The sequence below is a fragment of the Convolutriloba macropyga genome, chromosome 12 (genome assembly GCF_964194025.1).
Source record: "Convolutriloba macropyga chromosome 12, txConMacr16.3, whole genome shotgun sequence".
NCBI lineage: Eukaryota > Metazoa > Xenacoelomorpha > Acoela > Convolutidae > Convolutriloba > Convolutriloba macropyga.
In genome coordinates, this window is record NC_134479.1 from 7,030,327 (window position 1) to 7,043,269 (window position 12,943).

A 12,943-nucleotide genomic window follows, 5' to 3' on the forward strand; every position below is an offset into this window, starting at 1 on the left:
AATAAACCACAAAAATCTGCACTGATCATAATTGCCGACCCAGCCAACTCGCTTCCACGCAGTTACCCAATCATTGAATAAGTTAAATGGAGCTACTAAACTCAGAGCTGCCGTGAAAATTAGTAAAAACCAGAGAACTGCAGTCAATGATGCTCAGGAATGGCAACTGCTTCTTACCTCGGTTAAATCTTTGTTCAGTGACATATGCCGAATTCTAACAAAACAAGGCAAACAAATTGGCAAACTAATCGCCAACTAGGCAAACTAATAGGCAAACTAATCGCCTTAGACAAATGAGCTACCGTTGGAACAATCGGTGTACTAACACGAAGCACCACGAATTGTGTGAGTCAAGATGGCATTGAAATTGACGGAAAAATTACAGCTTTTGGCTCGGCCAAAAGTTTTTTCATTATCTGCGCCGTCCAACCCCCAGAAGCAGACGGAAAACAAACGGCAAACTCCTAATTTACGAGAAAAACGCATTTAGCAGCATCAATTGCCAGCTTACCCTCCAATCATATAAAAAATGCGCCGGTCGTTAAACACTTCCCTAATAAATTCATAGCGAAAACAGTAAAGGAACAAATCTGAAGAAAGCACAATCAGTCAATCGATTAGCTCAAGCGTAGCACTTAAAGACTTTGCCCCTCACCTTTCATTTTCATGATCCTAACATCAGCCAAAAATTGTATGCAGTTAATCGAATTACAGTTTTCTATTTCGACCCCCGAAAGGTTTTCCTCGGTCTTTCTGATAAATTCCTCGCCCTGAGGCCTGACATTGGGTACAATGTAATTTACGGCCTCCTTATCAAAAACACAAACACAGGGAAAGAACTTTGAATTCCGTCGTAGTACAGAGTATATTATTAGCAAAGAATAAGTACCAGCAACGGTTAATCATGCTATATACAACAACAATTACCGACAATATTTTCGCTGGCGGTTTGAAAAGCCAGTCTCAACATCGCTCGTCCTCAACATCCGCCAAGCTTACAAAGCTTCACTGGCAAAAGTTGAAAGGAAACAAGCGAAGAACAAGATTGCTTGCTAGACACCATAAGACGCAGCAAAAAAGACCATATGATGAAATCCAAGAAATTGAACGTTAAATAAAACTTCGCGAGACTGGAGGCGTATATAATAGATTTAGCCATAAAAGAGCGTCATGCTGGTTAGTTGCTATCCCACTGAAGATTTATGATTTTAAGCTTGCCACAACAAAATTTCATGGCCGAATTGAGCTGAGATATGTGTGGAAAACGAGAGAACTTTCATCAAATTGTGCATTTGGAGATGTTTGTTGCTCAGTCTTTATTGTTATTAATCAAATTAACATTTTTTTATTTAGTATTTTTATTGTCATTATTTTTACTAATATTTCATTGCTATTATTAATACTTTTATTTTTATTGTTTTTTTATGAAGATGATTATTAATATTTGTTTTTTATTGTACTTTTGTATTTTTGTTCTTTTAGTTCTGATTGTTGTTTTCATCACTAGTATTACTATTATTACTTTTATTATCATAATTACTATTGTTATTATTATTAATATTATCATCATTATTATTATTTTTATTATTATTATTATTATTATTATTATTTTGATAAAAATTACTATTAATTTTATTAGTGTTAGTTTTATCCTTTTTTCGATAATGGTTTAATATTATTTAAATGATAAGTACCACAGAAAAAATTACAAGCTTCTAAAACGAAAGCCACTTCTTTTTTTATGCCCTTATAGAACTTTTTATATATCAGTGCAAACCACCACGTCTCTCCTAATTTTGGTAGTACTCTCAAACAAGGTTTAACTGTCTTTCTAGAGCTGTATCCAATTTTTGATAAACAGAGTCAACGCGGCAAAAGTTTAACAATATGTTAAAGCTGGTCAAATCATGTTTGAATGCATCTGCTGTTTTGTCTTTCAGCATTGAAATGTCACTTTTTAAAACTCTCAATATACCCTAAAATGGAAACATATCTTGTTGTGATTTTAAGTATTCAATTAAAATTGACGTTTTTTTACTATGTAGCTCATCCAAAAATTTGACCGTTGAAACTAATTCCGATTTTAGGCAACACAAACCGATAACTTGACCGTCATTGGACAGTACTAAAATGTCTGCTTGTGTTGAACGGAGAAAAATATTTAACTTTTCTGATAGCAAGAGATGATCTGTTAGCGCAATCAATAGTTGAAAAGTAATAAGTAAGGTTTTTCTAAGAGCCGCTTGTCAGACTTTCAAGCCATATAACATTTACATCCAAATGTTCAGATTGGAGTGAGTGTACTCTCATAGAGATCTAGCTTCGAAACAACCGTCGGGAGATTTGATGGGTTTATTTTATTTTGGTGGAAGAACAATTTAGTTTTACCAGATCGCAGATTTAAATGTTCCTTCCATATGCATGTTATTCATATTGATTGCAACGTCCTCCACAAATCTTCATTTTTTCAACGCCCGGTGACCCAGCATTGGTCTCAGTCAAGACTTGATGTTAAGATATCTGTACTGACATTTCGATGAAATGAAGCGAATATTAATTTCGTAACCCCAACGCAACATTGAAACAAGATTTTGTTTGTGCGTGTTTCCGAAATTTTCATTAGACTATAATTTGAGATCGTCAGCAAGAAGACAAACTTTAAAAATCATAACTTTTTCGTCTATTTTGTTAATGAAAATAAAAAATTGTAGAAGCACGAGTTTTGAGCCCTCATGTACACCCGGTGTGACCTGCAAATTTTTTGTTTTTGTATTTCTTATTTTCACGTATTGCAGCCTGTCACTTAGGCAACTGTTCAAAATTTTGAACAGCTTCTCTTTTTTTCGAATGAAATTGATTTTACGTAGGAGTTTTTAGTGACCAATTTTGTCGAACGCTTTGGAGAATTACTGGAGAATTGAGCCATTTTGTTACTTTTCTCTGAATTGAATTTTGAATTTTTTTCTGGGTAGATAATCGTTTGAAAATCTTCTTTCGAAAACCGTATTGTGAATCTCTGGTGAGTCTTTTCAAGAAACTGACAATTGAAACGTACAATAATTGATATAGAATTTTCGAAACAATACATAAATTACCTTAAAGTAAACTCGTTTTGATCAATTGTAAAGTTTAATTTTTCGTTTTGTAACGTGTCTTTCTTTCAGGTTGGAATTTAATCTCCAAACTAAGCTTTCATTGTCAAATCCAGTGTTTGGTATTCGTCGCGCGTGTTGATGGCCAGTTTAAGTGTTCTTATAAGAAACGCCTCTAGTGTCATCAACTTAGATTGGTTGCCGTACTGGCACTGAAAAGCTGTTTTATCACCGTTGCACTAAATTAAATGTATTCCCATCGGTCAGTCCGCATTGACATGCTCTGCAAACGTTGTAGTATTATGTCGGAATTTCGGCCGTACATAGATGGGTTTTTATCCATTGCAAGTGCGTTCATAAACCCTGTGGGGTTTGACGTCTTCATCAAAGCTAGACTTAAGGCTAGATAAACAGCTCCTAAGTTTCCGAGAAGTGAAATATGTCTGTACAGGATAAATTTTCTTCAACTTCCTTACAAATTCGTTTGAAATGTTGCCGCTGTTCTATAATAGAAATTGTAATTCTCAGTTTTTTTCTTTTGTTTGCAATAAACGGTTCCACGCAAAATGTCAGGGAATCAGTAACACAGAATGTGATAGCGTGGAAAACCAGTTCTGGTTGTGCTCATTCTGCCATGAAAATTATAAGACTGACATTAACCATTCGTCCGAAACAAAAGTTTTTCTAAGATATGTCGACGATATTGTGAGAACTGTTAGAGATGACACCAACGAGCTGCTAGATGCAGTCAATATTCTCTATCCAAAGATTCATTTTACATTAGAAACAAGGGATGAGAAAAAGAGGTTGCCATTTCTAGACATGACAAATAACGTACAAACGGAGGGTGCAATTTTTATCACATTGTTTTAAAAACCATCAGATACTGGAATAATTCTGAACTATAGCTGTGCCCCCCTCCAACATTAGAAAAACATAATACAGGGAAAAAACATCGCCAGTTCCGATGCACTAGCAATTGGGAAGCGTTCCATGAAGCATTGACAAAAATTGAAAATATTTGGGAACGTAATTAATATCCTAAGCATTTGGTAGGGAAAACTGTCAAGAATACAATTAACCAGCTGGAATTGAAACAACAAAGAAAATGATATAATGCTGGCGATAGTTCAGAATTGTTCCAGTATTTGATGGTTTTTGATACTATGTGCAAAAAAATGCACCCTCCGGTTGTGCGTTAATTGACATGTCTAGAAATTGCAAACTGTTTTTGTCAACCGTTGTTTCTAATGTAAATTGAAGATTTCGATTGAGGTTATTGACCGCATCTAACAGCTCTTTGGTGTCACCTTTAAATGTTCTCACAAAATCGTCGACATATCTTAGAAAAACTTTGTTTCGGATGAAAGGTTAATATCAGTCTTATAATTTTCACGGCAGAGTGAGCATAATCAGAACTTGTTTTCCTTGCTAACATTTTCTGTGTTATGGATTACATGACATTTTGCGTGGAACCATCTATTGCAAACAACGGACAAATACTGAGAACCAACAATTGATTAATGTATAGAGGCAACATTTCTAATGAATTTGTAAAGAAGCTGGACAAAATTCATCCTGTACAGACCATTCCCACCACTCGGAAACTTAAGAGCTGTTTAGCTAGCCTTGAGTCTAGCTTTGATAAAGACCTCAAATCTCATGTGGTTTATGAACTCACTTGTAGGGGATGCAAACTCATTTGTGTAGGGCAGACCTGACAATATATTACCACAAGGCTTGCAGAGCATGCCAAGGCGGACTCAAGGAGAATACATGCAATTGAGTGCAACGTTGGTAAAAGAGCTTTTCATTGGAAGATATTAGACAAGTGCGGCAAAAAAACTAAGTTAATGACATCAGAGGCGCTTTGTATAAGAAAACTGAAACCGGCCATCAATACGCGCGACGAATATCGAACACAAAGAGTTGACAGTGAAAACTTAGTTTGGAGATGAAATTCCAGCTTGAAAGAAAGGCAGTTTAAAGAACAAAAATTTCAAATTTACATTTGAATAAAACGAAGTAGCTTTAAGGTAAATTATGTATCGTTTTCTAATAAAAAATATGTTGATATGCATCTCTACATCAAATCGAATATATATATGTATATATATATATATATATATATATATATATATATATGTATATATATATATATATATATATATATATATATATACTCTGCTGTAAAATTTAGATACGACTTTAGATATTTAAAAGTTTATTTTCAATTTCCTTGAATGAGAGGATTTAAGTGAATTGTATTTTATTTTCTGGCTTCTCATTTTAGCATTTTGTATTCTTTTTAACCTGACGACTAACTCAGCTTGAAAAAGTTCGTAAGAAAATTTTTAATCAACAATCCTTTTAAATCTTTCGAGACAATGCCTAAGTGTGTTAAAGGACGATAATTTACCGCACTGCTTTTAAAATTTTTTGTGTTGAAAATTTAGCTAACTGCCCCTTTGTTCCATGAGTTATCATAGACTCCGATGCGCTTAAAATTGCTGAAAAAATCGAAGAAACGTTTCGCAAGTTCTTTTGCGCATTTCCTGATGACACCTGCATGCAATTTATCTGTCCTACGCGAATTCGATACCTCTAGTGACTCCAAAAACGTCAACAACTGATTCTTTTGTGACTGTAAAATTGTTCAAAGTTTTACTTTCCTTCAAAGTGTTATTGAAATTCGATGACACGATGGAGACTGAAGAAAAAAATATTTATGAAAATGAGAAGCTTTTTCAGCATGACATTTTGCTACATCTTTGTTCCATTTAACTTTAGGCGGAACTGAAGGTCCTTTCCGGAAGCTTTTAAGATTCTTGTACGTGTACTGAGAATTCCGTGAGTTGAAAAGCTTTCATTTGATTCATAGTTTTTCTGATTTAGGTTTATGGCTTCTGCTAGATTGTTTCGCGATTTAAGTCTGAATGAGTCACTATTGGTTAGATACAACGACATTCCATCGCCAGTCTGCTTGATGAATTATGCGATGACGTAGAGGTTGAACTATTTCTTGAGACCTTGCAAGGCGAATCCTTTACAAATCAAAGCACATCAATTAAAGACTTTAATGCTAAGATTTTTAACTTTCATACAAAAAGTTGTCCGAATTCTATAGAAGAGGCAGATCTATTGTCCCCCCCCCCCCCCAGATCAGCTGGCTAATATTTTTTAACGCTCCCGGGCGCACGTGCTATTTTTTACATAGTAAAGTGCTATGTAACAACATATAATTTGAAACGGGGGGGGGGGGGCGTAAAAAACACTGGGGGGGGGGGAACAGAATAGATCCGAAGAGGCCTACAAATGTCACCAGCAAATCAAGAAGCTATATAAACAGCGAAACAGATGTCGAGAAGTTCACCTTTAAAACCTTAATTTTCTCGTGCATTGGAGAAAAAGGTCCCTCTTCCAAAGTTCTGAAACGCTGGTAAGGCCAGCGAGATAAGGAATGACTCCTACGTTGACATCATCACATACGTAAGACCAATCATATGCATGTGCGGATTTCGCACGCTCAGGCGACCGCCGACGATTGGAACCATTATTGAGGACGCAGATTGCTACTCTAGGTGTGCAGCTCTGCTCTTTTCTTTGATTCAATCTACCCTTTCATGAATCTCGAGTGTATTTACTATTTTTCTTCATGCTGTTATCTATATAATTTGCATTTGATGCCAATTGACTTGCCGCCCCTAATTGACCGAATACCCTACATGGGGAAGAACATTCTTTTAATTGACCTTTTATGTAAGTTCTTAGAAGTTTAGGCTTACTCCCCCAACAACTCCGCTTATAACTCACACTCTCCTCACCCCCCTCCCCCACCACGCTGACCTCAATCCTGCCGTCAATTAAGCTAAAGCTAGCCTCCTTAAGCCATTACATTGATAAATTCGGAAAATACACAATCCTTTCTATAGACATAGAACTGGGATGACCCTGACCAGCCAATGTTCAACAAGTGTTGAGGAAGAAAAAATTCGAAAAAAACTCTGATTTCAGCAACCGTGAATGTGCTGTATGAGCAGAAGATCACTCGCAACCGTGATAACCCAAACAACAAGTCTCTTATATCCCAGACGGGGGCTACCATTACACGCTTCAACAATTGGCATGTGCCTGCTTACTGTTATTATAACGCAGAGGGACAAGAAACCGGTGAGTTAAAGAATCAAACAAATGCTTCTGTTCCAACGCCTATCTTATTCCACCATTTATTCTTCAGCATGTTCAATGAATGAATATGAGTTATACAGCTATGGGATAGGTTCCGATTAAGTACATGATTTAAATTGTAAGATTGGTTCAATTAGCCAACTCTGTTAAAGATTTTCTGATTAATAGCCGCCGTCAGCCTCTCAAACGGCTATTATTTAGGCGCTCTCCTTTTTACATTTCAAAGAATTGTAAAAAAGAGCGCTATCATTTGCCTCAGAGGGTGCCGTGGTTCCAAACGGCCGACTGACATTGATAGTTCTTGCAGTGTCATAGTGCGAGAGGGGAGACTAGATTAATATAACAAATTAACTTATATGACGCAGCTCTAAAAGAGTTAGTGCTTTTTCTGTTTGACGACGCTATGAGCATGTGTTTTTGAGGTAAATGTACATACGATGCTGTGATGTTTCATATTAGGGGCTCACTGTTCCGTCCATTGGGTGGATCACATCCCGTTTTTTAATAAAGTGAAAAGAAGAAAAAGTAATTTCAAAGAATTTGAATTGTATTGGGGCGCTATCTTTTTTTTAATGATCTGTTCACACTTTTTCATTTTTGAAGTCAAGTCGGAGTAGTGATTTCGGTCACGCCGAAACAGGAAGTGAAGCGAAAAAGCGAGTGGTTTTGCAGCGTGAAGTTTTTGCTCTAATTTCAACGTAGAGTGAGAAAACGTTGTTTGAACAAAAATTCGCTTTCTCGCTAGTGGTTTTTTTGTTAACATGCGGCAATTTCACTTTGATTTTAGCTCATACATGAGTTGTTGAAGTGCCTCAAGTATGAGCAACGAATTGACGTCGAAAAGAGTTACTTCGTTCCCTCGTGTTTTCCTGCAAGGGGGCACAGGACCGTCCGCAACTCGCACTGGAAACCAACTAGCTAGCAAAGTTGCTGAAAAGAAAAACGAATTATACTTGGACGCAATAACGTGCATACGCACGAGAATAAATTTTGCTCTTCTGCGCAGCGCTGTCATTTGCCTCGGAGGATGCCGTAGTTCCGAACGGTCGACTGACATTGATGGTTCTTGCAGTGCCATAGTGCGGGAGGGAAGACTAGATTCATAACAAATTAACTTATATAAAGCAGCTCTAAAAGAGTTATAGTGCCTTGCTTCTGTTTGACGATACTCTGATTATGTATTTTTGCAGTAAATTTACATACGGTGCTGTGATGTTTCGTAGTGGGGGTTCACTATTTCTTCCATTGGGTGGATCGCACCCCCGTTTGATTTTTGTTCAAAAAAGGTTGATTTTGACCGTTTTTTCGATTGTTCGGATCGGATTTTTTTCGAAATGATTTTACAATCCATTCATAGTTCATTCCAGGCCTAGTTTTTTATCTGAACTAAATTTCCATTTCTCGCTAGTGGGTTTTTGTTGACACGCTGTATTTTGACATTGATTTTCTGATTTTTTAATCTGATTTTTTTACTATGGTTTTCCCAATTCCCTCAGTCCTTTTTTGGTCAAGTCAATGCAAGTTCTAAGAATTGTACGTCAGGACTTTTCCTGCTATGTTTTCACAATTCAAAGAATTTGAATTGTATTGGGGCGCTGTCTTTTTTAAGATCTGTTCACACATTTTCATGATTTTTGAAGTCAAATTGTAGTGGTTTTGGTCACGCCGAAACAGGAAGTGGGGCGAAAAAGCGAGTGGTTTTGCGGCGTTAAATTTTTTAATATAATTTTATAGTAGTGTGAGAAAACTGTTTGAACAAAAATTTGCCTCTCGCTAGTGGTTTCTTGTTCCTATGCGGCAATTTCACTTTAATTTTGACTGTTTTTTTCGATTTTTTGAATTGGATTTTTTTCGAAATGGTTTTTTCCAAGCCATTTCTTTCTCGTTAGTGGTTTTTGTTCGCATGCGACTTTTTGTGATTGATTTTCAGTTCTTTTAAGATTTTTTTTGATCTGATTGTTCTTGAAAATGGTTTTCCCAATTCACTCATTGTCCGTTCTAGGTCTAGTTTTCTGTTTAGTCAATGAAAATGCTCTGAATTGTACGTCAGGACTTGTCGTGCTATGATTTTTTAATTCGCTTTACCTTTTGATCACGTTTTTCGTTTTACATAAGTCACGATTTTCACGTTTGACTTATGACTTACTTCACTCACTGTTTCAACTGAATGGATTTTAAATTCTTTCAAGCATTGATTTACGTAATTTAGTGAATACGGTCAACGTCAAAAGAGCAAAATCAAAAGAAACCTGATAAACCGATAAAGCCCGGTCATTAAGCCTTTTTGAATTAGGTTATCCAAATTCATTAGAGCGATCGCTAGCTGATATTAATATTAAGCTTAATACACTTCATTTTAAAAGCTGAAGTAAGTATTTAGAACAATTTTTGAAACTTAAAAAATTTTTTTGTCAATTGCTATCTTTTTCTGTTTCAATCCGATTTTCGTCTAGCGCGTCAACGGCGGCTATTTTCCGGCAATCTGCCGGCTATGTTTAGTTTTCTCATCTACTTCTATCTCAAGTTATTTCTTAGGTTGCTGTAACATAATGAGTTGCCTTATAAGGCCTAGTAGTTTAAGATATCGAACGATGGAATTGCCATTTATGAAATGAATTTCAATAACTCTGCCTTTGTAATAAGATGGATTGTTTCAGGGCAAGTCAGGACGATACAAGAAGCAGAACAGGCGGCCTATGGCACCAATCAGTTCCAATTTTCAATGGATGTCTACTTGGATGACACATACCAGGAACAGTATACAGCGTAAGTGGAGTCTTGTCTTGATCTAATCGTAGTTATTTAAAAATCCAAGGATTCTGAATGCATGGGAGACGCTGCCTTTTACTTTTGTAGCTTTTCTTTAATGCTTTTCTTTGCAGCCTACATATCGCATGTTTTGCAATAATTTTTGAATTTTTGAGGAGATTAACAATGTTTTTCAATAGTTTGTTCAGACCATTTGAGAGTGATGCTCGAGCTTAGAATCTGACCCCATCAAGTTCTTACACCGCTTTTATAGTCGACAACTCATTCCCAACTTGGATGTACTCAAGCAAAAAAGAATGTTCGTTCCTGCTTTGTTTAGCTCTTAGGGACCGATTCATGTAGGCTAACATATTTAATTGCTCTCGAACGAAGTTAGAAGTAACTATTGTTGTATTTTTAGTTCAAAATTTTTGCTTGCTCGTTTCTTCTAGAATGTTCTTCCGCTCGCTTGATTGTTCGTCTTGATCATTAGGGGAAACTACAAAAGCTCGAGAGGATAAACTTAACAGCTCAAGTAGGTTCTAAGTGTGGTCCACCGAAGCTGTTGAGAAAGCAGTATTGCCTGGGAACTTCAAAATTTCATAGAACCGACAAGTATCGTTGAGAATTGTCGTTGAGAACAAACCGGACGATGAATCGTTTGAACAAAACCGGTGGAATTTACCAAGCTGGCTGGTCTAAAGAAGCGACTTTTGAAGATGTGGAGATTTGTTATCGAGAAGTTTTCGAAAAATAACATCTGCACGTGACAAATAGCGTGTGGTTGCGGCTGGTGCAGAAACAAGTGGACTTTGTTTTAAGAAGACGAACTGGGAGGAACACCCAGCAGCTGAAGCTGCGAAATTACTTAACAACAACAGCAACAATTTAACATGGAGCCTCGCAAACGCTTGATTGTCTAAACTCTACCAATTACAGCTGGCATCTTTGAAGATGAGCTGACTACCACCAAAACCCAACCTTAACTGTAGTTCGAGAACAAGTCGCCCGTAGTTAGTTGTTTAATATTTCAATTTACAAGAGGTGAATTACCCGCGAAACCTGCCTATTGAGCCCAAAATGCCCCGTCCTTACCTACATCGTCACGCCCGAAATTAATCCCAACAATCACTGCAAATATATAAATACTAAACATGGCGAACAAAACCAATACGCGAGACTACTGCACTTGTAATAAGAGAAAAGACCAACATTCTTATGCTTCGTACGCAGCAAGTTCCTCCACCTCACCTCCGAGTGCACCCTGTTCACAAAGACGTCATAAAAACTTGATGGAAACCTACTGCACATCTGCAGCGAATGCAAACCAGAACGAAAACATCAGCCTGTAGAAGTGAACAAGAGCAAAATGACAAACTTGATCTGAAATGATTCAAGGAGAAACCCGGAAATTGACAACCGGGAAGATTGGTCAACTCTTGCACAGTTCTAAAATTAACCTTAGGACTCCGCGTGCGAGGCATTATTACGAAAGTGAAGTTGTCACTGACATCAAACAAAAGCAAGATCTGGCCTCAATCGACCATATTCTCGCTTAACTAAATATGGAAGACAGAAACCTTGGGAAAACTACTCGAATTGGCCAGTTCAGCTCAGAGAACGGACCTCGGAAAACCCCTCGAATAAAAGCTTGATTTTCAAGTCAGCCGAGAAATTTAAAGACTGTAGAGATCTCAGTCTATATCAGCCCCGAGCTGTCAAAAGAAGACATTGAGAAAGAAAATAACTACTTTTAAGGACGACAAAATGTAATTGATAGGGGGTATGAGACGAAGACCATCTGCTTTAGAAGACGACGCCGGAAGTTCTCTAGGGAAAACACGGACAGTCATTCAATATAGCAAACGAAGTAATAATAATCAGCCTAGACCGTATCAGCCAACAAATGGCCTCTGACTACGAGAAGAATGAAAACTTCAAATATTATAGTAAACTCAATATGCTTCTGCTCAATATGCTTCTGCATCAGCTTCTCTGTGGAACTTGGCTTACAGAAGACTTGACTACGGCTTCAATCATTCTGGAGAACTACAACCTATAAATAAATGATAGAGCCACAACAGATCCAAGAAAAGCGAAGAACCAGGTTTTGCTCAACGCCATGAAGATTCTCATTGCACACAAACTTAAGGCCTGACTATCTAGTAATGTGAATTGAATCACACGGTAAAACTCTCATCTTCTGGTATTATGCCCCCACACCCAGCACCTATGCGGCAATCCAGATCTGATAGCCGCCGGCCAAGTCAACAATCAGCTCATAAAGCTATGAGACCGGAAAACTTAAGCATGTTATTGGCTATTACCGACCGCAAAATAGACAAATTGAAAAAAATTCAAAAGCGCACAATGAGATGGCCCGAACAATTCGTGAGAGAACAACCTTTTTTGCCTGCTGCTTCAAAAGTGCAAATAAACTTGTCACAAGGGTACTCTGGCTATGGGAAAAGATTGACAGATTGTACCCAGAGTTGCCAACCATCGAACAAAGCTCCAACCCCGGATCTAGTAGTAAGTCGCACCTCATAATTTGCATTGCATGCGCAAAAACCCAGACAGGACCTGGCGCGACTGTTTAAAATAAGCTAGAGAAATCCTGCAGGCATCTGGAGCCCACCTGTCACAATTCGAGACATTCTTTTCCAAAACAAGAACCTTTAGCAAAGTTAAAAGTAGCTGCAACTTGTTCGCAAGGCCCCAGTAGTACCACCAACAGTGAGAAGTAACATTAATACCTCAACTATTCAAATTTTTCTTTGTAAATGATGACTTTGGAAATGCCAAGAAAACGATGCTATCTTTCGAACCCAAACTGTTAAATCGATTCACAAGTAGTGCCTCGATACTAAAGCAAATCACTGACTCTCTTCTTTCAAACTTGTCTGAACAATGAG

At 37.3% G+C, this 12,943-nt stretch overlaps 1 protein-coding gene across 1 annotated transcript in view; it reads left to right on the forward strand.

Annotated features, from left to right (window-relative positions):
* Positions 1–12,943, forward strand: part of LOC142350958 (uncharacterized) — a 94,612-nt gene that overhangs the window by 70,853 nt on the left and 10,816 nt on the right. The window contains exons 19-20 of the mRNA XM_075402985.1: positions 7,107–7,262; positions 9,938–10,046. Of these exons, the coding sequence (XP_075259100.1) occupies positions 7,107–7,262; positions 9,938–10,046 (265 nt within the window). The remainder of the gene's footprint in view (positions 1–7,106; positions 7,263–9,937; positions 10,047–12,943) is intronic.